We start from the raw sequence: 27,326 nt of genomic DNA, 5'->3' as shown, positions 1-27,326 counted from the left end.
AAAGACATGCTTATTCAGAATTAATGTGATCTTAAGTCACTGTAGCTTAATTCACATTGAAAGTTAAATTACTGTACCTATAAATTACCCTTATTGACTAATTGAATCAACTGTGGCAGGATTACTGAGCAGGGTCATGTCAAGTTATCCAAGAGCAAAGTGGAAATTACATCAGTTTGCCTGGAAAAACAAGTCATACCTGCAGTGAGAGGCAGACAGTTTTCCTTTTCAAGCAGGAGAAAACACGTGCTGGACTGGAAGATTCTTCCTGGAGCTTTTCCTATGATCAGCCCTTACAAACCTTTGCTGGTGCAAAAGTGGTTTTACACTTTTCTCTTTGGTCACATTTATCCAAGAGCAACTTAAACATAAAATCTAGGGCTAATATTTTAATTTCTGCCAGTTGTGGAGGGATGTGGCTTCAGATTGGTTCCATCTTCTGGTACAAGACATGGAGAGACTCACTCAAACCACCATCCAGCAGTGCTTTCATGCAGACAGTGCTAGAAGCCTGAGCCTTCCCCATGGCATATACCACCTAAAGCTTCACCTACACTCCAGGAAAGCACTTCTCCCCATTTCCTTACAAGGTTATCTTGTCTGTAAACAACCTTTCTCAGTGCCCCAGGCACAGGATTCTTCCAAGGGATCCCTTTGTCACAAATGAAGCATTTTTTGCTACCGCTTTTTCTTGTTAGAAAGTTGGAAGAAGAAAAGATAGATTCCAAGTTCTTTTTAATGCTTTTCATTTCTATTTGCCATAATCTATGTGAAGCTAGAAACCCATAACTGCCTCTCACAGTTGTAAACGGAGGCATGCAAGTAAGTCAGTTTGCATGCATTGCATGATGCATTGGCATAACCAGCAGCCTTACAAGGTGGGGGGAGCTGAATTCACAGCCTGGATAATTGCGTAGTTTGAAGCCCTGATCACAGTCATAAAAAACATGTGCTACAACAAATACTGCTGCTGCTGGGTGGCACTTACTAGATACAAAAAAAGAGTAAGAACTACTAGCAATTTGCAACCAAGGGTAAGACCGTGTGTTTTTCAATGTGTCTGCAGGCAGGCGGTGGCAGGGAGGGTAAGAGGGACTCCTGGTGGCAGCGCTCGTTCCAGCTCATCCACCTCGGCAAGCACATAACCTGCACCAATCCTCGTCTTGAATCGGTGATGAGGAGTATTTTTCTCAATATTGCAGCAGTTAGGACTGCTGGGAACGCTTTCCAGTTCAAAGGATGGAAGGAGAGGTAAGCAAAGGAGCAGAGCAAGGACAGTGCAGTCTTAACAGCCCTGTGTCAGCACAGGGTTTTTAGACTGATGGCCGATCTGAAGGCATTTTGTTTAAGTAGCCTTTGCTAAATTGAGAAAAAATCCAAAATAGCTTTTTTTTCTTTTTAAATGAAAAGCAAAGCCTGCCTAGCTGGGAGTTTAGGACAAAGCCTGGGAGGAAGAAAAGGAGAAATAAACCATCACTGACTCCTTGAGACAGGGTAGGCACAGAAGCTGGTCTGCAAGTGGAGTACTTATAGCTGGTGAGAAATGAGAAGACACACCGCGGGACAGGTGAGAGACCTCATCAAATGCCTGCTTTGAACTGGGCAGAGAGAGGGTCTGAACCCGGCTCCCCATAGCCCAGGAAAACATAGTGGTCATCAACACATCCCCCCTTCTCCGAAGCTCCCTCACTCCCAGGTTTATCGCCACACAAGTGTGCGTGTCTCGGGGTTAACCTCCCCTCGCAGGGCTCTAGACCGGCTCCACCTGCCCCGAGGTTAAGGGGGAAACAGGGTTTTCCCACTTCTGCTCAAAGCTGCTGTGCATCAGTGCAACACAATGCTTTGAAGGGCAGCTCCTCTTTCCTTCCATACAGCAAGCTGCCGTGGCCTCCCATCTGTACCAGGGTTTGGTTTTACTTTGATATTTTATCCCTCTAAAGCTCTATTAATCTGTTTTATTTCTGTCTATCATAGGAATAATCCTTTATGTAAGCACAGCTTCTACAGTTGAAGTCCTCACTTTGCTTGAAGCAGATTAGCTTTGCAAGACTATCCCGCATGAAGCACAGGTGATTATTTTTTTTTAAACCCTTGTTTAGTTCCTCCAGAAGCTTCCCCCCCCGCCCCTAAAGTTTAGCTGCTACACAAACATGAGACTTTTGTCTTTCACAGGAAGCTAACCTCAATCACGTATGTAGGTTAGTCCTTTGAAAGGGTATTTAGGTGCATAAAGCTCTTAAGAAGCTAAAAGTCCTCTGGATTCCTCTAGGAGTGAAGGACTTTGCCTGTCAAATTGCTTTTGAACAATCTCACAAGGTGCCTGGTTTGTATTTTAACATCTAAATACCTTTCAATATTTACCCTTTGGGGCCTGCTCCATGCTATGTACCTGTTGTTATATTTCAGTTTTGTAGGTCAGAAGGTTTTTGGGATGATAAAAATCTAACAGTTACATTAATGCAAAAAAATCCCCAAAACAAAAAAAAAACTTTAGAGCAATCTTTTTTAACCCAGGCTTCTTAATAACTTTTACTAAGTGTATTTTTGTGGTGAGATAAAAGCATATTTTTGAGAACTACCCAATACAGAAGAGAACCTTTGCCTACTTGATTTTACCTGCAGAACAAACCAAACAGCAAACAGCAGAGCCGTGGTGATGTCAGAGGTCACAAAGCATGAGTCAGACTCTCAAAAAAAGCCTGGTTTTTCTTGAAGAGAAAAACAAACTGAAGAAAACAACTCCCTCGCCACGATGCAATGTTTTGGATTTGCCTCTTCATTTCCTTGTCAGTCCCCTGTGGGTGTGGGAGACTCCCCAGCTCCCAGGCACCCCACGGGAGATGGCTCAGCCCCCCCAGAGGGGACCCCTGTCCTCTGCCTCCAGCAGTACAGGCACCCTCAGCGGTCCCCACACCACCCCGGATCACCGGCCTGCGCCCACATCTACCCCCCCACGGGAGGAGCCAGGGCACCCCCACCACAGCTGGAGGAAGAAGGAGCCCCAGGGGTCCAGGAGCTTGCACCCACTTGCCAAACGAAGCACACAAGAAACGGAGGAAGCAGACGGCCAACTCCAGCGAGCCCAGCAGCAACGGCACAACAAGCTGTTGGGCTGTATCTGCTCCATCTTCCTCGTGGGAGGGTTTCGGGTCCTGCTGAGGACCTCCAGGTGGGCGTGCTGGCTCATCAGGAGCTCCAGTTAGCTGCTCTCTGTCGGAGGCGTTGGTAGCCAGCGAGCCGTGGGTGTCAAGCAGGCATCGGGCTCCTGGTCCCGGCTGCAGCCCAAGGAGCAGCGGGGCTGAGAAAGGGCTGCGGCAGGAGCGTGCAAAGGAGCCGGGTTTCTCGCAAGGCCGGTCTCTTGAGGAGGTCCCTCTCCTGCACCTGGTCCCTGATGCTCATGTCCCTTGCGGGCAGCTCTGCCGGCACCACAGGGGCTGGTCAGTGTTCAAACGGTGCCTGCTGGGCATTTGTTCAGGAGGTCTTCATGTGCTCAGAGAAGATATTTTACCCTTGAAGATGACACCTACTCATTTGGGTACACACCCTTAGCTGCAACACACCCTGTCTTTGCCAATAATTACTGTTATTTACATACACCTTGAGAATAGGTAGCAGATGAAAAGCACAGACGGCCTTCAAAACCCAAGGCTGTTGCACAGGTAAAAGCTGTTGCACAAGCAGCGTTTGCAGCACCGGAGGTGCAGAGTCTCCTCCTGCTCCTGCACCAACCGACTCCACCTGAGCCCCTGTGTGGTCAGGCCCCCAGTCCAGGCAGCAGCTGGTATCATTTAAGAAATCAAAGCTTTATGTTGGCAGGAACAATCACTCAAGAAAATTATTTTTCAAAATAGCAAAATGCAGTAAATAGATCTTCAGATGTGTAGCTCAAGATGTAAAGCAATCTCTGTATTGTCAAAATGCTTTGTTAAAGGGAGCTCAGCTGATGGGAATACCACTTCCATTAGCTTCCTCAAGATGTATTTTTCTAAAAGCAATCCTTTTAATTGCTGGAAATGGAAACTCCTAAAATGCAGTTTAACTAGTACAACTGCAAGTGCTTAAACATAATAGCAAGAACAACTTGCTCACTCTTCCAAGAAACTGAAATTTTGAATTTAAAATTACTTTAATTTTTAAGCAGGTTTCACTGCTTCCATTTTTTAAAACCCAAATTAAGGAGCAGCCGTGGTTTCTGTTTCCTCATAAGAGGGTTCTTTTTGTGTCCACCTTTGCCAAAAAACACGTTAGTATCGGAACTCCTACTTTTACTTAAAAGATGAGGAAAATACAAGCCTTCCCACGTACGTATCTCATTGTGTGACAGTGCTCATCAGAGGAAGGCTGCCATTGGTAATTTTCTTCCTGATTTCTATTGTGTTTTGCAACAATCCTTTCAGCAGCAGTCACTGGCAGATAAAAGTGACCGCGTGTTTGCAGATGTGAGTAAGCTGTAACCTTGTCTGTAGGAATTGATTTGATTGTCCACATCTACGTTCTCCTTCAGCACCTGAACAGGCACGTTCAGATTTGCCCACTGGGGAAAAGAAGGTGCAGTGCAGAGCCTGGCACGCATTTGTTCAGGGGGGTGATAGTCTTAATATCTACAGTAAGCATTTAAATTATTCTCTAGAATTACACTAAATTATACTATTGCATAGAAAAACCAGCACACTCTAAGAACTAGAGCAGGCACTTGAACAAGGAACTTCCACTTAGCACCAACTGCCGAAAGGTTTACTTGGAGTATGAAATGAAATTGTAAACTATGAGGCAGAGACTCTGAAGAAGCTGTTTAGTGCGTGTACGAGTGCCTGATTTAATAACTGCTTCCAAGCAGAAATAAAGGCCCAAATCAGCTCATGAAATCTTGTGAACTCAGGGAGAATGCAAAACAGTTAATCAGCAGAGAAAGTTGGCTTCAGATATTAAGTATTTGGACAATTGCATCTTCCTCTCTGTGTCTTGCAACTATAATACTTTTTGTAAATTCCAACCTCTCAGCCCTTTAGGTAGGAAATTTTACTTGGCTTAAAGTAGCATGAAAATTATTTCTGATAGATTGGAGGAAAGTGGTTAAAAGCTCACAGGCAAAGAGACTACAAGCTTACTAATACTTGCACTATTTCCTCTACAAATTCTCCCATTCATTGGCTTTTAAATTCAACAGCCATGATCAGAGATCTTTCTAGAGAGAGCCAGCATTTCAGCAAAAGCTTAGAGCAACTCTGGAATTTTTACTTTGGTTTTCAAAGTGCTTTTGCAGCATAACTTTTTGTATGTAGTGTATTTCAGTAATGAATTCCTCGGTTTTATCCTCCTCTGGGCTTAAAATGGAGAACGGCTGATGAAAGCCCTAAATCAAATACAGGCATTACCTTAAAAGACAAGAACCAGACCACTGTAAGTTTAAAAAAAACAAACATGTTGGATTTTATTATTTTTAAACCATTTTAAAAAAAGACCAAAAGGATTTAAAAAACATTACCATCCGATATACCCACTATTCTGTAAAAACATACTAGTTTACTGAAGCATATCCATCATGTGTTCTCTTGTAAAGTCATGGAACGGCTTGTATCTCTTGTTGCAATCAAGTGTATTCTTTTCTTCAGTAGGGCTTCTGCTTATATAGGGCAAAATGTGGCCTTTTCAGTACATTTGTAGAGTTCCCAGAGGTTTTGGAAGCTCATGGCAAGCAAAACTACTATTTTTTACCATTTGTGCCATATTAGTGACTGCCTGCTCAGAGAACATGTATGTATTTAAATGCTCTCCTCCTTTGTAGTTTGCCATATCTCTGGCTGAGATCATACCAGGATATCATAGTAGCAAATACAGGAGTTAAATGGTAAAGAAAAGCAAAGACTGTTGTTGAAAAGAATCCTGCATCACAGAAAAAATCCCAAGATATGTGGTTTACCTCAAGAAGACTATACTCAGTCCTTTGGAAATATATCTCCTGAAATGCTGCATGCAGAACATGAGCAAGTTTTCATCGCTGTAGAACAGCTACTCTGTAAAACATAAAAAAGATTACACACCCCCCCCCGGACAAGTCTTTCAGCCTTATTTAGGAGCACTACTCTTGAGTACTTGAACGCTTTCTGTAAAAGCAAAGAATGGGCAGCTGCAGTAAACGTCCTCACTGGCAAGAACTGAAGCAGTGGTGGCAACACGTGCTAGACTGCTGTGGGTTTTTTTGGTTTTGTTAGATGAAGGAGATGCTCTAGGTGATACCAGTACAGGCATCATGTCTTTGCTTAATACTAATGTCAACTTTAAGACGCCTCAGTAACACTCTGACCTCTCTAGAAAGCAAGTGCCATTAACCACATTTCTCAGCTGTGCTACTTCATCAGCCTCCATGGCCACAGCACTAGCGTCCCAGCTGCAGACTTCATGCTGCACTAACCAGATGTTGGGGCAGAGGCAGCCCCTCAGTAAAGCCAGGTCAGGAGGGCTACGGCAGAGAGGTGACACATCCGCATCTCACCTCAGCCACAAATGAACAAGAAGGGCCTTTGAGAACAACTACATTTTCACTGTTGTCATGTAACTAGAAGAAAGGGAGAAGGCCTGATTTCTAATACAAAAACCAAACCCAATGCTTATCTTTCTAGGGAAGAAATCCCAAGCAATAGTAAGTACCTCTCCATATTGTAACAGCTGTGTTTAGACACATGAGGTTTTCTTTTCTGTCTGCTGCAAGATCCCCTTTGTCTCTAAAGGCCTCTTTATGTCGCTGTGCTGATAATCTGACATTATTAAAACCCAGTGTCCTTTGGAGACAATTGATACAGGCAAGGAAGATACAAAAGCCGTGTAGCACATTTTGAAATCAAAACAGTACTTCATTAAAAAGAGACACATGAAATGAGTCATTATTTATTCTTTCTTCTCACTATCCTCAGTGATAGGGTCTGCAGGAGGCTCTTCAACTGTCGCGCTATTGCTCTCTGAACCAGTGTTGCTATCACTGGTTCCCTCCTCTGCAGTGCTATCAACCCCTTCTTGGCCACTCTCCTTATCGTCTGGGGTAGATGTTCCTTCTTCACCGTTCTGCTGGTTTTCTGTGCTCTCTTCTGGGTGAGGCTCTTCTGTAATAAGATATGTCTCAGTGTCATTTACATGCCAATACATTTATTTAGGTTGTGCAATTAGAATTTAGGAAAAAACAGAATCTGTAATAAATCCGAGTACTCCACAGCAGTTATTTCTGTCACTTAGCATATGCAGTAACAGGCACAGCTCTGAAAGACCTCTCAGTGCTCTGGATGTACATGGTCCTGCCACACAGCATCCTTGAAAGTCACCTGCAGCTGCCTGTCCTCAGAACTCTAGCCACAAGAAAGCTATGTGCCTTGTTAAACCAAAAGCACTAGAATTCAAACTCCTTGGTCCCCTTTCCCTTATGCTCATGCTGCTATGGCAATGACTCACTGAGATATTAGCCACTGATTCTTTTAAACACAACAGTATTTTCTAATGTCACTGTACAGAATACCAAAAGCCTGCAAATCAGCTTGTAAGAGCAGCATGGAAAGAAGTGCTGTTCTATCATCCTTGCTAGACGCTGACACTGGGACAAGGAAACACTCTCAGTTGCTCCTAGCTAACCAATGTCTAAAAGGTGAGTTAGGTTTAGAAAGTGCCTTTTTTTTCCCCCTTGGGCACATTACACACAAAGCATTACATAGGGCTTTGTGGTATCTTACCCTCTCCCCTTTTAAAAAGGAGCAACTTAATGAGAAGCCAGCAAACACCTGTGGTCACCAAGATGAAGTTAATTCAGAACTATTCTGAATATTGTTCTTCTGAAGCCTTCCTTCCTACTAACAGCAAAAATACAGGGCACTCCTCCTGGCTAAGGCTGAGCGTCTACAGAGGTACTTTAATGCTGATCCTTTGAGGATTCTGAAGCTGGTCTTCGAATGCAGTTACCTGTCTCCATTGGAGCACTCTCCTCTTCTTTCTTCTCCTCTATCTTGTTAGCTGCCTGTTCTTCCTCAGCTGCTATATTATTTTGACTGCGTTCAGCTTGCTCAGCTGCTTCTTTTTCCCTTTCCTCCTGCCTCTTGCGAGCCTGTTCCTCAGCTTGAGCAATTTCAGCTGCAATTTTTTCCATGTCCACTTCCACCTTCAAACTGCATAACTAGCAAAAACAAACAAAAAAGAGAGCTCTTTTACTACCTCAGTTACATTGAAAAACAAAACATCAGTAAAACCCAATTATGAGTTCAGTATTTCTACAGGCAGCATAATTCTTTTTATTTGACAAAGTTTGTATTAAAAGCTTCAGTAACTAGGGAGGGAGATAGAAACATATTACACACACACAAAGAAAAGGGGGGATAAATAAACAACCTAAACTTTGTTATTTGCACACAGTCAAGGACAGAGCAGTATGGTCTCCATAGTGGCTTTAGGCCAACTTCCTTGTGCTGCTCTCTAGTGAGCTCAACCAGTCAAGCCTGAAGGCACTTTTAAACTGTACTGGCTGAATGTCACCACTAAAGGTCACTGAAGGAGTAGGAAATAATACAAATACCGCGTGCTTTCTAACACCCACATGCTAGGACACTGCCATCATCAGTTGTGTAATTATACATAATTGAATACAGAACTAAACAGAAGCAGGTAGAGCATTTGTACAAACGGGTAACTAGCAGATTCCTCAGAATAAGTGGAGAAAAGGGAGAGTTGTACCCTTTTAAGCTCGTTGTTAAAGGATTCTGTGCTTTCCAAAAACTTCCTCTTCTTTTCCTGGTGACGCTCTTCAATTTGCAGAAGCTCAGCTTCTAGTTTACGCTGGAAATGAAATAAATGGGAAGAACTTTACTATGCAGTCATCTGAAGAACTGGACAACGTTTACAGCTATGTACAAAATATTTAGACCAATATTTTAAAATGTACCCATATAATATATAAACATCCTTATGCCTGCCTTGATCCAATACCCAATAGCTAAGAAGTTCATATTGAAAAGTATGAACAATAAATGGGTCTATGCAGTAATTCAGGATTGGCTAGGCATATTATAAATGAAGAACAGTATGTACTTGAGGTGAACCTTCCAGCATAAAATCTACACATTTTCTTTCATATTATACACCCCATAGGTATATATACACACACAACAAATCAATTACATTCTCTAATGCAGAAAGACCACAGTTCAAAGGAAAGAAGGGATACCACTCCTGTCCATCCTCCAAATCTTCTTTTGTTAATTAAAAAAAAGCAACAAATCTCTATCTAATTCTGGTGTCTCAGTTTTCTTCACCTACATGTACACTGACTATACTCACAGGGTTCTTTTGTTAACATGCATGTTTGGAAAATACAGGCATGTGCCCAGTCAAAGCTAGGTGAAATGTGCAAGTGTGACCTCACTATATTTCCCTGTATGCATTTAACTTCCAATGAAAAATGTTACAATACAATTTACTATAATAAAGAATTGTTACAAACAAGATTATGAGTCATAAGCTAGCCAAAAGTCACAACTCTACCAGTACCTATTAAACAGAAGACTTACTGACACTACATACAGAAGGGTTATGTATAATAATGAAGAGCTATGGAATTAATACTTAAGATATCCTAAAGAACAAAATACAGTTTAACATTATTCTCAATAACAAAACAGCACGGAAGGTGAAGTCTTGCATCTTGCAACTCCCAAGAAAACCCAGAGATCAGCTATTTGAGCGTACAGAACATTGACACCCAACAAGAATAATCATGTAGATGATCAAATGATCCGAGACTTGGAGTACAGCCCAACACCATTATGTTTTAGCCTTCATATCATTTATCTTTACCTGATGAACCATTAAAGACTGAACCTGGCGTTTAAGAACTTGCATTCTAGCTGTAGTGACAACAGAGCGGACATCGGGCACCACACTTTCACTCAGTATCTCACTGATGAGACGATGGTTTCTTTGGAAACGAGCTGTGGCTGTGTGCTTCATAGAAAATCCATCGTCGTAATCTGAAACAAGAGTTTTAAGTGTAACTGCTTTAATTCCACAAAATGAATACCAAGTCTAAACACACTGTACCCACATTACTGCTAGTTAAAACCAAAATAAAAACCCTAACGCCAGTTGCTGTCATGTCACAATGTTCATACTAACAAATACAGAACATCAGGTGACCAGAAAAAAGAGACAATATGACAATAGAACACCATTTACCCTGGCATAGCTGTAACAGCTATGATTTCACATGCATTTCCCACATCCGAAATTTGGATTGACCTAGTTATTTACTGTGTTGCTTTACACGTTTCCAGAGTAAGAGTGACTATTAATACACCAAATAAAAAAACCCCAAACATTTCTGATTAATCATGTTACCAGAACAATATCTAGTGCAAAATACCAACAGGAGAGTGACTCCTTTATAAATAAGCTTTGTAGCATGGATCAAAAAGACTTATTTTTTTTAAACACTGAGGAATGAAAGCATGAAGCAGTGATACATGTTTACTCATCACTGAAAATTCACAGTAATGTACTAAGAGTATTCAATTTTTTTTAATTTTTTTTTTTTTTTTAGTAAATGCAGTTCTCTAAATAACAATTACTGAAAAAAAAAATACTCTTCAAGAGAAAAAGTACATAAACACACAGGTCAAGTGCTGGTCTCCTTATAAGCTTCTTGCAGAGAAAAGAAATTAAAGGAAGCTGAAAAGGAACTAAACTGTCTTGTCTGACATGCATCTAGAGGATTAACTACAAAGATCTAAGAATATTTCAGGTCAAGGATTTTTTATTCTTTCCAATCAAATTAAAAGAGCTTCCAATTTATGGCAAGATTCTGAACTTTGACAATTTTAATCTAGTCACAGAATTTAACATGAACTACAGCATTATGGACTGTACTAGGTACTCATTTTAGAAGTAAAATTCAGTTTGATGCTACAAAGCAGGACTAAATAACGTTTTCTTTCCTATATCTAGCAGCACTCAAAAAGCTTCCAGCCCACAGAAGACAGAAGTCTTCCTATTTTTTCTGTATTTCTTCAAAGAAAGCAGGCAAACCCTTTCAACATAAAAATCAAGACAGTCTGCACTTTTGGTATCAAGCACCTACTTACAAAACAGACTCAAAAAAATTCAAGTCAAACTAATTAGAATTTAAAGCACAGTAATTAAATAGCATTAAGTATTGATGAGGAAACAAACTTACAAGAAACTTCTGTGAGTATATTTCATATTTAGTTGAGTATTAAAATCAGTTAAGCAACAAGTATGAATGATCTTCCAGAATGATGTCATGAAGAAAAGCCCGGAAGTTGAATTAATTTTATATCAAGTCTTCTTAATGGAGATTACTTTCTAACTATTCACAGAAATCTTAAGGAGAATCCCAACATATCATGCCAGAAAATATTACCAAAGAAGATAACTAGTTTAATGAAAGTTGCTGCCTCCTTTATTTAAAAGCGTTATGTTCAATTTCTCATTCAGGTATCTGATTAAATGAAGCAAAAAGAGAAAAATGGTGCAAGATTTGCAAGAGACGAAAGTATTAAGCATATTTGTATCCTTAAAGTTGTGCCTTTGTCCTCTTAGTAAGATTCCTTTTATGCTAAAAGTTCTTGATCTTAATGACATGCAGGACTGGACAGAAGCAACATTTCTGTCACAGAAAATAACTTGCTGTTTTGTCCCAGGTGTAAACCAATGCAACTCAGGGCCTAGGGCTGCTGGTTCTGGCTGAGTTCATTTGGCCCAGGTAGCACAGAACAGAATCTGAAGTCCCAGAATGCCAGCTACTGGAACACTAAATATATTTACATAAATTTTGCAGTTATCCCACACTGGGGAAAGTGCTGTTTGTCATGAGCTTTATCTCAAGGGTGTGCTTTTACAAGGTGGAAGAAAAAAAAAGAAGGGTGTAACTGAGTACATTTTTCACCCTCAGGTTTCAACAAGTATTTGGTCATGAATTTAAAAGTAGACATTAGGTGCATGTGTCTGAGTTTTCCCACTGGGTGGGGTGCATTTCCTTGCACTCAAGTAAACTTTCAGAATTTTCTCATCAACTTGTCAACAGCAAGGGTAACTTACTTTCTAAACAATCTCAAATGACAGCTGTTGAACACGTTCAAAGTTCAGGTGCTCTTAATCATACCAGAACTCTACCTGTCAGAATTATGTGCTTCTGGTAATAAAGCACAAAATTCCATTCAAGCTGGATTAAATCACTCATCTAAGCCTTTTATAATGCGTATGTTAAAGCCATTACAGACCTTTAAGCAGACTTATTTGTTTTGAACTGTAAGCATTACTTCACACATAATTAAGGGTTGGAATAACTTTTGCCACTGGCTTGCCACCTTAGTTTTTGGAAACAAGACAAAGTCAGCTGTTAGCTGTATGAAATAAAATGTAGTAATGAAAATCACTATTAAAGGTACCAAAATAGAAAGGAAGTCACGTTAAGCATTGTGAAAATTGTACACTGTTAGTTTTCCGTATCTGGTGTCTGTTTCTCTATACTGTCAGTCCTGTAATGAGACTGTCTTACTGGATGTGCATACAAATTCCTTTCTGCTTACCATCTGGATCTTCTGCTGGCTGTATACTCATGTAAGGTTCACCCTTCTCCATGCGTGACTGCCTTTGTCGGCTTTCTTCTTCCAATGCAGCCTCAGCACGACTTTTTGCATTGATGTAGGCAAGGTATGCAGGAGAATTATGGTAGGCCTTCATGGACTCATTGTACTCTATCTGAAATGTGACCAATATTGTTTGATTGCACCATTGGACGATTTCAGACTTGACATAACTGTAGCCTGTATAACCCAAATTGTAGTTATACAAAGCTATTTTGCATCATCTGGCTGATACACAAATGACCATATTATCTCAGTCTTTCTTTTTACAAATTAGGACTTCTTCCATAGTCATTCATGTTTTAAAAACACTAGCTGGGCTTTTAAGTACATTTCAGCTTCAATACCTGGAAAGTCTTACGATAGCTTTGTTTTTTGAAATTTAAAAATCAAACACCTCAGAACAAGGTATTTATGATCAGATGAACTCTGAGAAGATAAAAAAAAGAGTTAACTTAAAATATTATCAATAATTCTCTGGAGTTCTAACTAGATCTTTGATTCTGATTTCTTCTCTTTCCTTATTCCAGTATGTCACGAATCAGTTTTCAAAATAACTTATGATTTTTCCGTTCTTTGATCCATCCCTGCACTGGGACGATACAGAATGCTGCAGCCAGACTACTGTCTCCTCCTGGTAGCAGGACTGCATCACTATTTTCACGTTCTTTGAAGTATTTTTCCCTTTGAATTACTTTCTTTAATCTCACTTTTAAAATTTTCCAAGTCTAGATTTTGTACAGTGACTTGAGATATTTCCAATGAGCAATGAGATATAATCTACAATATTGTTAAAAGTACCTAAACATCTTGTTTTCTTTATGATTAGGACTGGAATCCTTCTACCTAAGCACTGTAAAAATATAAACAAGATGGCCCCTGCCCCAAGGAGCTTACAATCTAAACATAATTACCAAGTTAAAAAATAGAATTCCTTGATTTTTATTTTTTTTCAACTAAGAGCATCCAGCTTTGGAATACTTCTCTATTGACTTTAGAATAAGAACAGCTTAGATTTGAGCAGGTTATACACAGCCTCAGATGCCTACCAGGTTTAAGCACAACACAGCAGCTGGACAATTTTCCCTTTGTACCTTAATATCACAGTAACAGTCTTGTAAAGGTCCTCAACACTTACCAACCCAGACACGAGGTAGCTGTCATCTTTTGTCATGAAGATCAATAAAAACAAAACAAAGCCACAAGAAAACCCTAAAAGTAGTAGCATTTTTCTATTAAGAAACAAAATACTATGCCATAGTGTGGAGTTACACCAGATTACACCATGAAAACCAAACCCTACGTGACTGGAAGTCTTTTATGAACACGTTCATGACAATAGCAGTAGTTGCAGAGCACCAGTTTTGAAAGAGGATTTTGGTGTTGAGACAATCTTTTCAATACTGATGTTGTACAATCAAATCCATTCATTAAACAGTTAAAATCGACAATTATAAATACTTCATTTTGAATTAGGTCTAAAAACTGACCAGTCACAGTTGATGTATAGTTATTTAAAAAAAAAAAATCTAAAAGACGTGTCAGGACATACTTCCATTTAAGTTACATACAGGGGTCTCGTGAATGCCTCATACACCACTGCATGGGTAAGATGAATTTTTCTTCTCAGACCAGTTCCTAGAAGAATCAGCTGTAATAAACATCCCAGATTTCTTCCATTTACCTTTTCAGCTTCATATTCATTCAAATACTCTTGCTTCTCTTCATCAGTGAGATCTCGCCACATTCCTCCAATAATCTTGCCAATTTCCCATAACTTCAAATCAGGATTGGACGCCTTCACTTGGTCCCAGACCTTAACAGAAACAGCTGGAGCTTTACTAATGATATCTAAATACTTCCAAATTAAACATTTTATATTGTCATCTCAGTGTTCTTTCTGGAATCACCATGAAAAACAGGATTAAGTTAGGAATGAGTCTGGCTAAACTATCTCGATTATTTTCTGGGGCAGGAAGTCAGTAGGAAGCCATCTACTGAAACAGGCAATTGCTGAAATGGCTTTGGTTTCATGAGAATATTGCCTTTAACCCTCTTAATTCTCTTCTTAAATGCACATCGCTGCATCTCTGGGAAAAAAAAATGCTACTGAGTAAACACATCCAGCAGTAGATTATGATAAAGAGCACTGAGCTTTTCAGATCAGAAAGTAATATTTCAAAATATTTTTCAGTCTTGCTGATCAATTTGAGTTCCAACAAGTTCTGACTCCACCAAAAAAGTTTCTAACTTTATAGGGAAAAAAAAAAAAAAAAAAAAAAAAGAGAGAGCTGCCAGTGTTATTTCTTGCTGCGCCACTTGACTTTTTTATTTTTGTTGATGGTTTTTTGCCTAAGACAGACATGCTGGTAAAGATACTTTACCAGAAGTGGAAGAATTTCCTTCTGGCTCACCCGCTTCAGACAGGCTGACATGCCCTCCCCATGCCCCATCAGATTTCAGACTCCACAAGAGTCTCTCTCCTACTTTCTGTCAAACAGTTCATAGAATAGCGAAGTAAACGTTGCCACAGGCTAGGTTGGTGAAGGAGAACATGCAAAGTCCACTCATTGCTACTCTTCAGTCCAGCTACAGCACTGTACCAAGCCCAGTATACCGCAAGGAATACTTCCTTTATATAAAAAAGTTCTGTCAGTAAGTCACAGGCACTTGCTGAATGTGGCAGGGTGGATCCTTGTCAGCAGAGACAGTGGTAGTAATTATCATTTTAGAGAAAACTTTTCCCCCCAGAAATTGGCAACTGTATGAACAGACTACTGCTGCCTTTATTCTGAAGGGCAATGCATCTGTACTTTACAATTCCCTTAAAGAATGTGCAGGCTGTTAGAAGTAAAAGTTTAGAAGCTGAAACTAAGATAATAGCAATTAATTGTTAGCACATATGAACACTAACTTTTATTATTACTTGTTTGACACTGTATACCCACCTTCCGGCTGTACCTCATGTAGGGCATCAGGGGCTTGTCTGGGGGTTTGGGGGGCTTTGGAATGGTAATACCAGAGGAAGCCTATAAAAGAACCGAATAAATCCATTCATTAATGTGATCTCTGGACAGTTTCTATACACGCTAGTTTTGGAAAACACTCATTCTTGTGCAGTTAACAGAAACAAACCACACACACCCCGCCCCCCCCAAGAGAAGCAAGCAACATCACCAAAATACCCAAACTGTGAACAGGTACTAACTAGAGCTGGTCCTCATTACAGTAATATTTTTCCAAGTTAATTTTATCCTTTTATCTGTAAGTTTACAGAGTAGTAACTAGATAAATCTTCCAAAGCACTCCATATTTTTAAAACTGAATCACACAGCTTACAAATTTACATGGGAACACCAATCCCAGCAGGCTGTTTTTCTCACTTCTGATGAGCAATTTATTTTACCCGTTTTGACAAATTTAATGTGGCTACTTGTACAGGTGAAAAAAAGATAGGGAGAAAGTTTAAGATCATGAAGTTAGAGACATATTTTCATTTTCAAATCATTTTAGCAACATATTTGTCTGCAAAATTTGTCAGTGGTAATTTGGAGCCAAATAAACTACTTATCATAAAAAGAAAACAACTCTATGCAACTGAGCTGTAAATGTGTGCATTATTTGTATCCCAGCTATACTTAATTGTCTAAATTAGCTTGTAATAATCCTTCTGTGCTCTTATCTTCCTTTAGGTTTGCATGCTGTCAAGCACATTGCTTGCACTAAACAAAAGGACACTGAGCACTAACTGTTGCTGATGGAAAGCTGCTGCATCCCATCTTATCCCCTCAGTCTACAAAACACCTGACAGGGTTTTCTCCTAAAATAGTGCAGTAACATTAGACCCTGTCAAAGGCAGGTTCTGAAAACCTCCACTCTTCAAGCACTTATACATGCGAGGAGTTCTATAATTTAAACTGGGAGCATTTTCATAAAAATATAAAGCAGTTTAAAGATTTTTCAGGACTACGGCCATAGATAAGCAAATACTTGTATTTGGCCAAGAAGGCTCATGTTCAGTATTCAGCTTTCAGATTTTTCCTCTTGGTATTTTTTGTTTTGCTAAATTTATGGAGCTCTATGAAACAATGCATACAGAATTGTGTATAAATAATGTACATGAGGTATATGCATTACCAAAATGTATACATATATACACATACAGATGGATTTGAAAAACATTAACGGAAATTGTTTAATGCTTTTAAATTAACACGAATTTAAAGACACCATACATATATTGATATATGCATGGCAGAGAAGGCTGTGTATGCTTATGACATACAGAAACAATGAAAGTTCTCAGACAAAACCTGATTTATTCTTGTATAAGGAAAAGAGTGTATGTTCAGACAGTACGTTCAGTCAAGTTCCAGCTTGTATGGGGAAGGTCTTTTCTCTAAACTTTTTAACAAACCAGATGAACTTCATAGATGAAGTTTGAAAGAAGGTTTGAGAGGCATAAAAAGAGTACACTTCATTAAAAGTACCATGTATTTATTCCTTGAGAAATCTTTATATCATGTTCCAAACTAATCAGATGTTTTGAGGCAGAAAGTTTTACATGAAAAACCTTAAAGTTATGAGAATTATAGAAACTAAAAAAAAAAAAAAAATCAGGGATTTATTCTATTTCTGTTGTGTTACTTATGAAAATGTTACACTTCCACAGTCTATTTTTGTTTAACTACATCCAGTGCTCAGGACTTTATCTGTATTTGAAAGCAGCTGTCACCTCTCTCATCACTTGACTCCATCTCACTTTGTTAACTCCATGAAAAATGAATGTAACATCCATTTTCCACACAGTGACAGAGTACATAAGATATGAAAGGATTCTATTTTACTATCATCACACTTTTGTTGAAAAAATAATTTCTGAACTTGGGAGTTTGCAGATATTACCAGACTAAGACTGGAAAGAAAAATAAAGGCTTGCATCTCTTGTATGGCTCAATAGTACGATGCAACTACTATCGACGATCTCCAGTTTGCAAAATGTTCTTCCTTATCTCTGTGCCAATAAACCTCATAAAATGAGCAGTTCCCTCCCTCCAAGAATTTGTACCCACGGTATAGAACTTTTCCCTAAGCATGCAGTGGTCACTGAAGACCACAAAGTCTGTCTTTTTGGAGTTCTGCATCATATGTGATTACCACATTTTTTTCTCTGCTGAGTAGCAGTCCATTTTCCTGCAAAAGGTTTCAGAGTGAAAGGGAAAGGGGGTAGGGGTGGGGAATAAGAATCAGAAGTAATTTTTTGTTTTTATAAAGAAGTGGCAGCAGCCAAGACTCAGAAGAACCTAACTCTAAAGCCATTTCTGGTCAATTCCTGTTGTTTGCTGGATGATGTAATAGTTGATTCTCCTACCGTGACCCGGCTGTTGGTGCCCGGGTTCCCTCCCAGCCTGTAGTTGTTGTAGGCCAGATGGCTGTATGGATTGTATCCCACAAACCCTGGTGTGCTGGGCATTTGCTGATGGAAACAAATGAGACAAAAACACGAATGAGAAATGAGCTCAAACGAGGAAAACACAGAAATGAAAATGAACTGCAATATGGCATGCAAAAGCAACCAGAATTTAAACAAGCAAATGAGGTGTAGCAGTTGGTATCTTCTCAACACACAAAACTTACTCCAGTATAAACCTATTAAGGAAACAGGATTTTTAAGCAAATGTGTCACTACAAATTTCTGTCTGAAGTTGGTGATTTTATTTCCGTTGTGTAACTCATTTAAACAAGTATTCTCTAAATCCAGCTCATGGCTAATAAAATTTTCCAACATAAGGCACCAAGTAATTCAGACTCTCATATCCAAAGCGTTAAGCTTACAAGGCAACGCAGCACACAGTAATTGGGCAGGAATCGCCAGTATCAACATTTACTATATACCAGTGAAACCCCCTGTCTGCTTTTCTTCCCATCATTCTGCCTTCCCAACAAACATTATACTGTCAATAAACGGGGATGGGGTGGGTGGTGGGAAATCTCTCAAAGCACTATCTGTGCACCACTACCAGTATCTGAAGACTTTTCTAGTGGTTTGCAAAATCTAAATACTTTGGGGAACTGGGATTAGAGAACTGGGAGAGAAGAAAATTCACAGAGATATCCTTCTGTTATGAGGTAGGCTGCAGACTGACAGAGTTGAGGAACCACTGCAGTAAGATCTACAGGTTAGAAACTACAAACAAGCCTTAACAGATCACTGAATCCAAGACAATTTAAGAAGTTAACCAATACATCTTCATTCATTCTTGGAAGTGGATCGATTTGTTCTCACCTCAGTAACATAGAAAAAAAATCCAGTTTCTTTACAACCCCCTCTTACCTATCATCTACATACAATCAAGTATCAGAAGGTTCACTGTATTCCCCTCCTCACATAAATGTCTCTCCTGCCTTTTTCCATCATCCCCCACTTCCCAATCGAATTTTGTGGGAAAAAAATTGATCAACTATTTAATAGTAATTATGATCAAGCCCTGACTGGGGTGATCCTATCATTCCATTAGGATTCATTAGATCCTGTAGCGTATCTAGACATTTAAGTGTTATCTGCACAGCGTCCCACTCTTTAGTAGCACTTTGGCCCTAGTAAGAAACACATATTTAGATAGTCTTTTAAAGTGATTTGCTGACTGGACCCATCCTAGATTACAGTTACAAAAATTCTACAGATAGGTTCAGGAGTCTAAGAACCAAGGTATGACAAATACAGACACCGAACAAAAATAACTTATAAGCTAAACTACATTAACTTGTGAAGCTTTCAAGTATATGTAGACACACTGTAGTTAGTTTATTTCTAAACATACAAAGTAAAATTATGCTTTAACAGTCAGCCTTCAAATATATATTTTATTGCCAAACTTTTTAAGCTCAGTCACAGCAGTTGACATTTACTCAATCTGTATGCCTGTGATCATGACATACACATTCACTATTTAATAAGACGCCATTTTACTATAGTTTTCTGTATTACCATAACAACAGGTTTTGAATATGTTGGACTACACCTCTTCAATAAAATCAGATGACAATTGTAATCTCCGTCTGCTTAATTCTTTATTTCTGCAAGACAGGATTTAAATGTTACAAGGGAACTACCTTGCATTACATGGAGAATTTTTACTTCAGCTGTAATACTGTAGTTACGAGAACTACTGGTATTTTGTTGACTGTAGTAACTGGAACTGGCTGTGGAAGAACAAGCAAGGTTATTTGTCTACTTTTATAACTTGCATTAACAGAGCACAGACTATCATCTCAAGGACTGTATAAAATATAATACAGAAGATGCTTGAAAGACAAGTAATGCATGTCACTAGTTGTGGTTTTGAAGTTTGTTTCAGTTACCCTTCTGAAGACTTCTAACTTGACTAAAGAATGTACCACCACATCAGTATACACCATTTAACAACATCTGTATTCATGCTACATCCCAAGGGAATCACACACACATGTGCACAGGTCTCGATGCAGGAATCCAGTTGTAAGAGCAGATGCCATCATGTTCCTTTTAATACTGGCACAAATCTATTAAGTTCTGTGCAAAATGAAAACTCTGAACAAACTATACAAATAAAGTTTTATTTATGTAAATTTATAAGAACAAAACTTATATTTATACGTTATATAATTTTCAAACCTCTTTAAATGGAAAGTATGGCACAATAAATTTGAAACATCACATTTCATCTAAATGCCATCCTGCAGTTTTCATCCCAGACGCAGAGATCAGGGACACTCTATTGGATAACAGTTTTCAAATTTTCTTTGGTAAAAAAATTTCACTATAGCATCATTGCTCTTTCTTCTGTACAAAAGATTTGTATTTTCTCATGTGAATATGTTACTCCTAAAATGCAAGCTATTTAGAAATGTGAATGCTGCAAAAGAGGTGCATTTGCTTTCAAATGCTTTCCTGACCACAGCATACTGGTATTTCAGTACCTTTTTATACATGCAGGAATGTAACTTGGCATGATTCAAAGCTACTGTTCCTGTTTTCCTCAGTGTCATTCCATACCATTTTACTAGAAAGTGTATTTCTCATGCCATAGACTCCAAAATACCAGTGATTTCAAGAAATTTGAATAAGACTGGCATCATGAGTGTTTCATTATTCTGACCCAATATAACAGCATTTTGTGTACTCCTGCATGTCACTGAGAATCAGCTAGGTACAACAGAAACATGAAAAAAAAAAATGCACTGTTTCCCCATGATTTGGGCACAAGTTGAGTGGGAAGTTTTAGAATTAAATGTATCAGTTTGTTCTTAAATATTCCAGTATACTGTTGGAACCCACTGTGAATAATTTTAGACCAACTGACTGCTTACAGAAAAGTATCTGCAGGATCTAGCCTTAAAGGTGAAACAAGTTTATTCAGCTTCTCTTTCACAAACTGCTTAAAAAAAAAAAAAAAAAAAAAAAAAAAAAAAAAAAGAGAGATTCATTTAAACAATGCATATCACGTTAATAATGAAATACAACTGGTTTGTGTTTCCAATAGAGGAAAGTGATGTGAGTCAGTAATTATTGCTCCGGTAAGTTATTAAAGGCTGTATTACCAGCTCTGTGTTAATGAGAAAAATCACTATACTTACGGTTGCAGGAGCTGGGGTAGGAGGTGGGGCATAAGATGGCCTTTCTGTTAAGATACAAATGTAAGCAAATTTTTTTTTTTCTTGTAAATTTGAACAAATTCTTTACAAGGCATCTGCTGTGGCAAACATTATTAAGCGATTTACAAAAACAAGACAGAGATCTTACTCTCAAAGACCGCATATTGCCACTGAAAAGCATAAAGCAAAGAACACAAGAGAAAAAAGAAAGAAAAAAATTTAAGACCACACCATTGCTATATTGCTAGCCTTTTATTCAGGCGTAAGACTACAGAATATGAAATCCGTTTATGTGCACATCAATTAAAAAGAGGGTAAGCAAAAATGCAGCAAAACAGTATTTAAGAGAAGCTGTGATATTTGGATTTCCTATGAAAACAACATGCCAGAAATCAGCCACAGCAAGATTTAAGGCCAAGAGTTTGGTCAGAAATGACTACACTTCGTATCATTCCTTTTAATGTAAGGAATAATAGGATTATCTCACAAACAGGTTCTGCTGAACCAGATCTTTAATTCACCAAGTTAAAAGAAGAAAAAACTGAAAACTTACTTGACATTTTGATAGGCAATTTTTCAGCCACCTGACATTATATTTGTACTTCTGAAAGACAAAAGAATATCATGCTATTAAATATTATGCCTTTGTTTCCCCGAATCTTTGAAACTTCAATTATTAGTTACCATTGAATACCAAAAAGCTTGCCAATTTTAAAATAAAGACAGAAGAGTGTCTCTTTGAAAAATGAATATACTTTCCATGGAATCTGGCCTTAAATAGCTGTGAAATAACACTCAGGTTTATGCCATCTTCATATTAAAGGTTTTCAGTATATATATTTTTCCCCTTAAGAACTAAGAATATACCCCATTATTTTACTCTGTTTCAGAAAACTGGTATTCATGTATAAATGACCAAACTAAATAGTGTCTCCTTTACAAGTTACAAAAAAAAAAAAATTAAAAAAAAAAATCACCAAATACGACAGAAGCACCATCCTAGGCCACGGGATGCGAGCACATTTAACCTTTTTAGCAACAAGCCCATCAGCGTGTAGGGAAATAGCGCTATAACAAAGCAGTATTTTTTCTGGCCTTTCTTTTCAAGTGACTCCACCGAAGCGGCAGCAGAAGCCGGACCTCCTTTTGAAATTCCTGATTAACAACGCGCTTGGCTTTGGACTCGCACAAACTCTTCGACACGAGACCGCCCGTGAAGTCCAAGAGGAGCTTGAACGGAGGCGGGCCCGGGGGTGCGCGGACCAAGGGCGGCTCCAGCACCGCTGTCGTGTCCCCCCCCGCCCCGCCACGAAAACACCGCCCGCTGCGGGGGGTCCCCCGGGGTCGTCCCCTCCCCGTGCTGCACGGCAGCACCGCGCTCCCGACGCCGGTGAGCCCGCGCGGAGGGCCGAGCACCCCGACCCGGCAGCCGCTGCAGCTCCGAGCCGGCTGCTGGAGACCCCCCCCACCCCACACACACCCGCTCCCCGGGCGCGGCAGCCCCTCGCCCCGCCGTGACCGCCCGCGGAGGGGGCAGCCCCCCTCAGCCCCAGCGGTCGCTAACGGGGAGGGGGCCGGGGCCGAGGCCTGCCCCCTCACCCTCCCCTCACCCTCCCCTCCTCCTCCTCCTCCTCCTCCTCCTCCTCCTCCAGGTAGCCTGTTCCCTGGGCCGCGGCGTGCCCCTGGGCCTGCCTGCCTGCCCGCCCCACAGCTGCCGGGCCGGGCCGGGCCGACTCACCCGCTCCGGCGGCGGCCGCGCTCCCTTTGTTCCCCACCAGGCCGGGGCGGCGGCGAGGAGGAGGAGAGCGCCTGCGCGCTCTGACTCCGCACTTTCGACACATCGCCCCCACCCTCCTCCAGCCTGCCGGCAGCTAGGCTGGTTTTTAAGGGGAAGGCGGTTCGCCTGCCCTGCTCGCCTCGGAGCTTTCGACGGGCCGAGACCTTCCCCGCAAGCCGCCGAGGACGGCGGAGGCCGGACGGGGTTGTGGCGAATCTGCGGGACGCAGGGGGCAAAGGCGATCCGGGCGCTGCGTGCGGGGGGCGGCCCCGCCATTACGGGGAAGGAGGCGCCGCCTCGCCCGGCGTGGGGGGGGGGTGTTACCGGTGCTCCCGAGGCATCGTGCTGGCCGGGCCGTCTCCGCCCTAGACTCCCAGTCTCCAGCACCGGGCTCGTCCCCGTCACCCCGCGACAGCAAGGGGAAGGTGCGGGCGGGAAACTGCCCGCCTTCACGTTCTTGTCAGCACTTTCCACAGGGAGGCTAACCCGCTTCCCGCCCTTCCGCCGAGCCGGCTCCCCGCTGGGCAGCCCCGGTCGGTGTTAGCATACCCGCAGGGCCCGGCCGGGAGGAGAGGCAGCGCTGTCTCCCGGTGGCGAATCTGCGGCGGAGAACAAGCAGGCGGGGGGGCCGCCGGGGGACGCCATTGGCGCCTCGCGCCCACTGCCGTTTGGCGCCTTTTTCCTCTCAGAGGGAGCGCGCGGCGGCGCCCTGAGGCGCTCTGGTCCCCGGGCTGCTCGGGGGGCGTCTGGAAAAACGCTGCAGTGTAGTGCCCGAGCCCAAATAAATCCCCAAAAGGCAGGCGATAAAGTCAGGTGAACAGTCCTGGCAGTGCTGGGGAGCCCTTTGGCTGCGTAGCGTGCGCAGTGCCGAAACGATGGTTTGGGAATGGCATCTCTTCGAAAAGAGGAGTGGGAGCAGGATGTGGACCTCAGTCTGGTTGTGCTTACCGTGCTGTGAGGAAAGTGGGGAAGACGCCGGTGTAAGGGTGTGCACAGAAGAAGGCCCAGAGGAAGCAGGTCAGCCTGCAGAGGGGTGTGAAGGAAGGCTGGTTGTATGGGCTGCACGGAAGACCCTGGGTTACAAATCTGTGTAGGTTATAATTTTGAACCAAATTAGACTGACCAACTCAAACACTTAGTTGCTGAATCACAGAGGACTATGAATTGGAGAGTAGACTGGGAGCAGTGGAATTATCCAGAAAAATTTATTGCAGAAAATTGTGAAGATATCACACACGGAGGTAAAAAGCTGGCAAATATAAACCACGGTACACCGTGTGGCTCTGAGTGTCTGAGAAAGATGAAGAATTTCAGACCTAAGCATTCAGCGTAGGAGTCTTTTGTATAGTGAAAATTGTTAAAAGTCACTGAATTCAGTATGAAAACTTAAAGTTTGGCATTGAAATGCTGTCATATGGCTAATAAGATAAATTTCTAGACATCCATCCATCCATGGTGGATCTGGTGAATGTGGCAGCTGAAGGAAAGCCAAACAGATGACACCTACCTAACCCAAAAGAACGGTAGAAGGTGAAAAGAAGAAAAACTGAGTATGATACCGGGTTGTTGCAAGTTAGGTCCATTTCTTCTTGATGCCTACACTTTGTCTAGCCCAGTTTGCTTTCGTTCTTAAATAAGAATATGAACAAGTAAAGATACAAGAACTCTGCCCTCATCTGCTTACAGTGTGCTATCTGTGGCCACAATAGAAATTTGTTGACATGCAGCAGAATGATATGTGACTTCAATTTCATAATTAAAAGAAAGTAAGAATTGAAAAGATTCCTCAGTCAGCCAGCCAAATACGCCTTTTTAGTCTACCAGTTTCACCTGGGCAGAGTATTTTTAAAGAAAAGGTGAGAAAATACTTGTTAAGAGGTGAAAAAATAACCTGGTTTTTCCCTTGGTTTTGACTGCTTTGTGCGTTCATCTCTAGTTTATTAATAACATGGTTTTGTTGATAGTGTTAGAATGCATTTAATGTTGATAACATTGAAGTAAATCCTAAATTTTCACAGCTTATTGAAATATTATGGTCTTCAAGTACCTTTACTGATACTCACTTGCCATGCTAATAGTTCTGAATTATTGTATGTGTTTTCAAAGCCAGCAATGTATTCCTTACTTTGTTTTATGTTGTTTTTGTTTTTTTACTTTGCTATTTGCCTGATTTCCGTGTTTTGATAGTGAAAGGTTTTGCCTGTGTACACTTTTTAATACACCATATGACATAAGTAGTTTTCCTGGTTTAATAGGATTGTTTACACTGCATCATACTAACCAGGGGGCTCTAAATAGTTAGCTCTTATCCTACTGTTTTAATTAGCAACAGTTTCATAAGCTTTGTAATGAGGACATATATTCATTGGAAAGTAGGTTGAGACAATGAAACTCATTTTTACATCAGACGTTTGCAGGTATTAGATGCCACTAGCTCAGCTGGTCTGAATTTAATTAGCACAGAAATGAAGAATTCTTTGCCATATTTTCAAGCTTCAGTGTTATATTCTTAATTCAGCTTTAAAGTGACCTAAAATCAGGGTGAGATGTTATTGTGAATACTTCTTTTTTTCCTATGCCCACATGGAGTTCACACTGATACTAGTGGAAGTTCAAGTGGTTGATGAACAAGAGAGTAAGCTCTTTACATTTGAAGAGATGGAATTTATGAATAATACAAAAGATACACATGTACTGTAAGGGGAGGAAACGTAGTTAAAACCAGGATGCACACTTGAACCAGGTCTAGAGTAGCAGCAATTCTTAATGCAGCTGATGAAGTCAGGGTTGGGAAGTCGCACGTGAAGAAAATAGCCTTGAACAGGCAAGAGTGGGCTGCCTGCAGAATGTTGTGTGTTAGCAAAAACAGCTATTAAACTGCAGTCTTTTTTTTTTTTTTTTTTTTTTTTTTTTTTAACTTAGAGCATCAGGTTTCATGATCACAAAACAGTATAGCTGGGTTTATGCCAGTTGTTTCAAACTTCAAACAGAAGCTGTATATTTCATGAGCAGTTGAGTCCGGTGTTGAACAACAGCAAAGTCTGTGGGTAGAATAAATTTCTCATCACAGGACAGCTCAGGGTGTACTTGTGCTGTCGCTGGGGTCAGGGAGATGGCTTCAGAAACCATGAGGTCAGGCTGTTATATGGATGAAATAACATATATGAAGAAGGTCAACATTTTTTTCTAGTTACGTAGTATCCCAGACAATGTTTACTATAGATACACAGTAATTTTTCTCTTCTAAAACAGTATGGAGGTTGTATTGCAAGGCAAAGTCAGGTATGTGTTCCATACTATGCTGGATGAGGTTTCTATCATTAGGGAAACAAAAAAATCTAGAGTTACGCTAGAGAAGATAATACCCCAAGAAGTACCGTAGGTGAGAGAATAAGCCAAACACCCCCTGGTTAAAGAAAAAAAAGTCTCTGTGAGTAAGACTATTCCATTATTGTTTACTGTAGAGATGGCAGTACCTTCCATGTATTTGTATAGTAATTTTTATATGCCTGTGCAAGCTCTTCCTGCATGAGGAAGTCTGCCTAAGCAGTTTTAAAGGTATGTGCGTTAAGCTATGTTTCTGTTACATATTTGCTTGCTATTTATCTTTTCCTGTCAGCTTATCTTTTAGATTGTAAACTATGTGTGCCAAATGCTGTCTTCTGTTCTTTCTTGTGCACTACTCAGAACAAGGGACTTTAGATCTAGTCAGGGTTACTGAATTTACCAGAAAAAGAGTAATTTTTATAGCAGGAGGACACTCACCTTACATGCTATGATAAAGATTCTTAGGGAATTTGTGTCTTTCTAATTGTAGAGGAGAGCTTAGGAAACACTTGGTTGCAGCGCTACAGGTTTTCTTATCTACAACTTTTATTTTGTATTTGTTACTTCTTTCCTTTTAAGGTATACACATTAAAACTCACAAAATATGCGTGGACAAACTCAATTTTAATACTTTTTTTATTGTAGTACTATCATTTACTTTGGTAAATTATTATCCCTGTTTAAAGTGCCTTAAAGCAATTAAAACTTAGTTTAAATTCAAGTATTGTAAAATGTACAGAGTATAAGCACAAAAAAAAAGCTGCATAGTGAAAATACTAGAGCAGGCTAATACATTCAGGACGCCAAATACTCAAGTATTAACAACACCAGATCAGTATTAAGGTTAATGATAATTAGCCAGCTTCATACAGTAGATATAGAACTGTGGGCAATATAAATGCATTGTTCTTACCATTAACAAAAGATAGAAGCATAAATTAACACTGAAAGAATTT

The 27,326-nt window shown here is 40.4% G+C and overlaps 1 protein-coding gene and 2 long non-coding RNA genes across 6 annotated transcripts in view; 2 read left to right on the top strand and 1 right to left on the bottom strand.

Annotated features, from left to right (window-relative positions):
• Window positions 1-964: 964 nt before the first annotated feature.
• LOC121233462 lies at window positions 965-16,403 on the top strand. Its single transcript, XR_005932927.1, has 3 exons — window positions 965-2,069; window positions 2,623-3,169; window positions 16,325-16,403. It is a non-coding gene; the product is annotated as an uncharacterized LOC121233462 (long non-coding RNA).
• SMARCE1 (SWI/SNF related, matrix associated, actin dependent regulator of chromatin, subfamily e, member 1) lies at window positions 6,870-23,090 on the bottom strand. Of its 4 annotated transcripts, XM_041125065.1 has the most exons (12): window positions 23,005-23,070; window positions 21,820-21,870; window positions 21,249-21,292; window positions 19,621-19,709; window positions 18,004-18,108; window positions 15,581-15,661; window positions 14,317-14,448; window positions 12,576-12,747; window positions 9,826-9,998; window positions 8,707-8,808; window positions 7,942-8,152; window positions 6,870-7,097 (listed from the first exon to the last, which is right to left on the bottom strand). In XM_041125065.1, the coding sequence occupies exons 4-12, from the start codon at window positions 19,621-19,623 to the stop codon at window positions 6,886-6,888; spliced, it is 1,191 nt and encodes a 396-aa protein (XP_040980999.1). In that variant the 5' UTR covers window positions 19,624-19,709; window positions 21,249-21,292; window positions 21,820-21,870; window positions 23,005-23,070; the 3' UTR covers window positions 6,870-6,885. The 4 variants fall into 4 exon arrangements, with proteins under 4 accessions (XP_040980999.1, XP_029877569.1, XP_040980998.1 ...); XM_030021709.2 differs by lacking the exon at window positions 19,621-19,709 and having other exon boundaries at window positions 23,005-23,090; XM_041125064.1 differs by lacking the exons at window positions 19,621-19,709; window positions 23,005-23,070 and adding an exon at window positions 22,295-22,317.
• Window positions 23,091-23,368: 278 nt separating this feature from the next.
• LOC115344443 overlaps window positions 23,369-27,326 on the top strand; it is a 68,665-nt gene continuing 64,707 nt past the window's right edge. Inside the window, exon 1 of the long non-coding RNA XR_003924523.2 lies at window positions 23,369-24,899. This is a non-coding gene — a long non-coding RNA (uncharacterized LOC115344443). The remainder of the gene's footprint in view (window positions 24,900-27,326) is intronic.

The sequence above is a fragment of the Aquila chrysaetos genome, chromosome 8, assembly GCF_900496995.4.
Source record: "Aquila chrysaetos chrysaetos chromosome 8, bAquChr1.4, whole genome shotgun sequence".
NCBI classification, from domain to species: Eukaryota; Metazoa; Chordata; class Aves; order Accipitriformes; family Accipitridae; genus Aquila; species Aquila chrysaetos.
The sequence above is the reverse complement of the archived record's forward strand: the minus strand, read 5'-3'. Positions and strand labels throughout refer to the sequence as shown.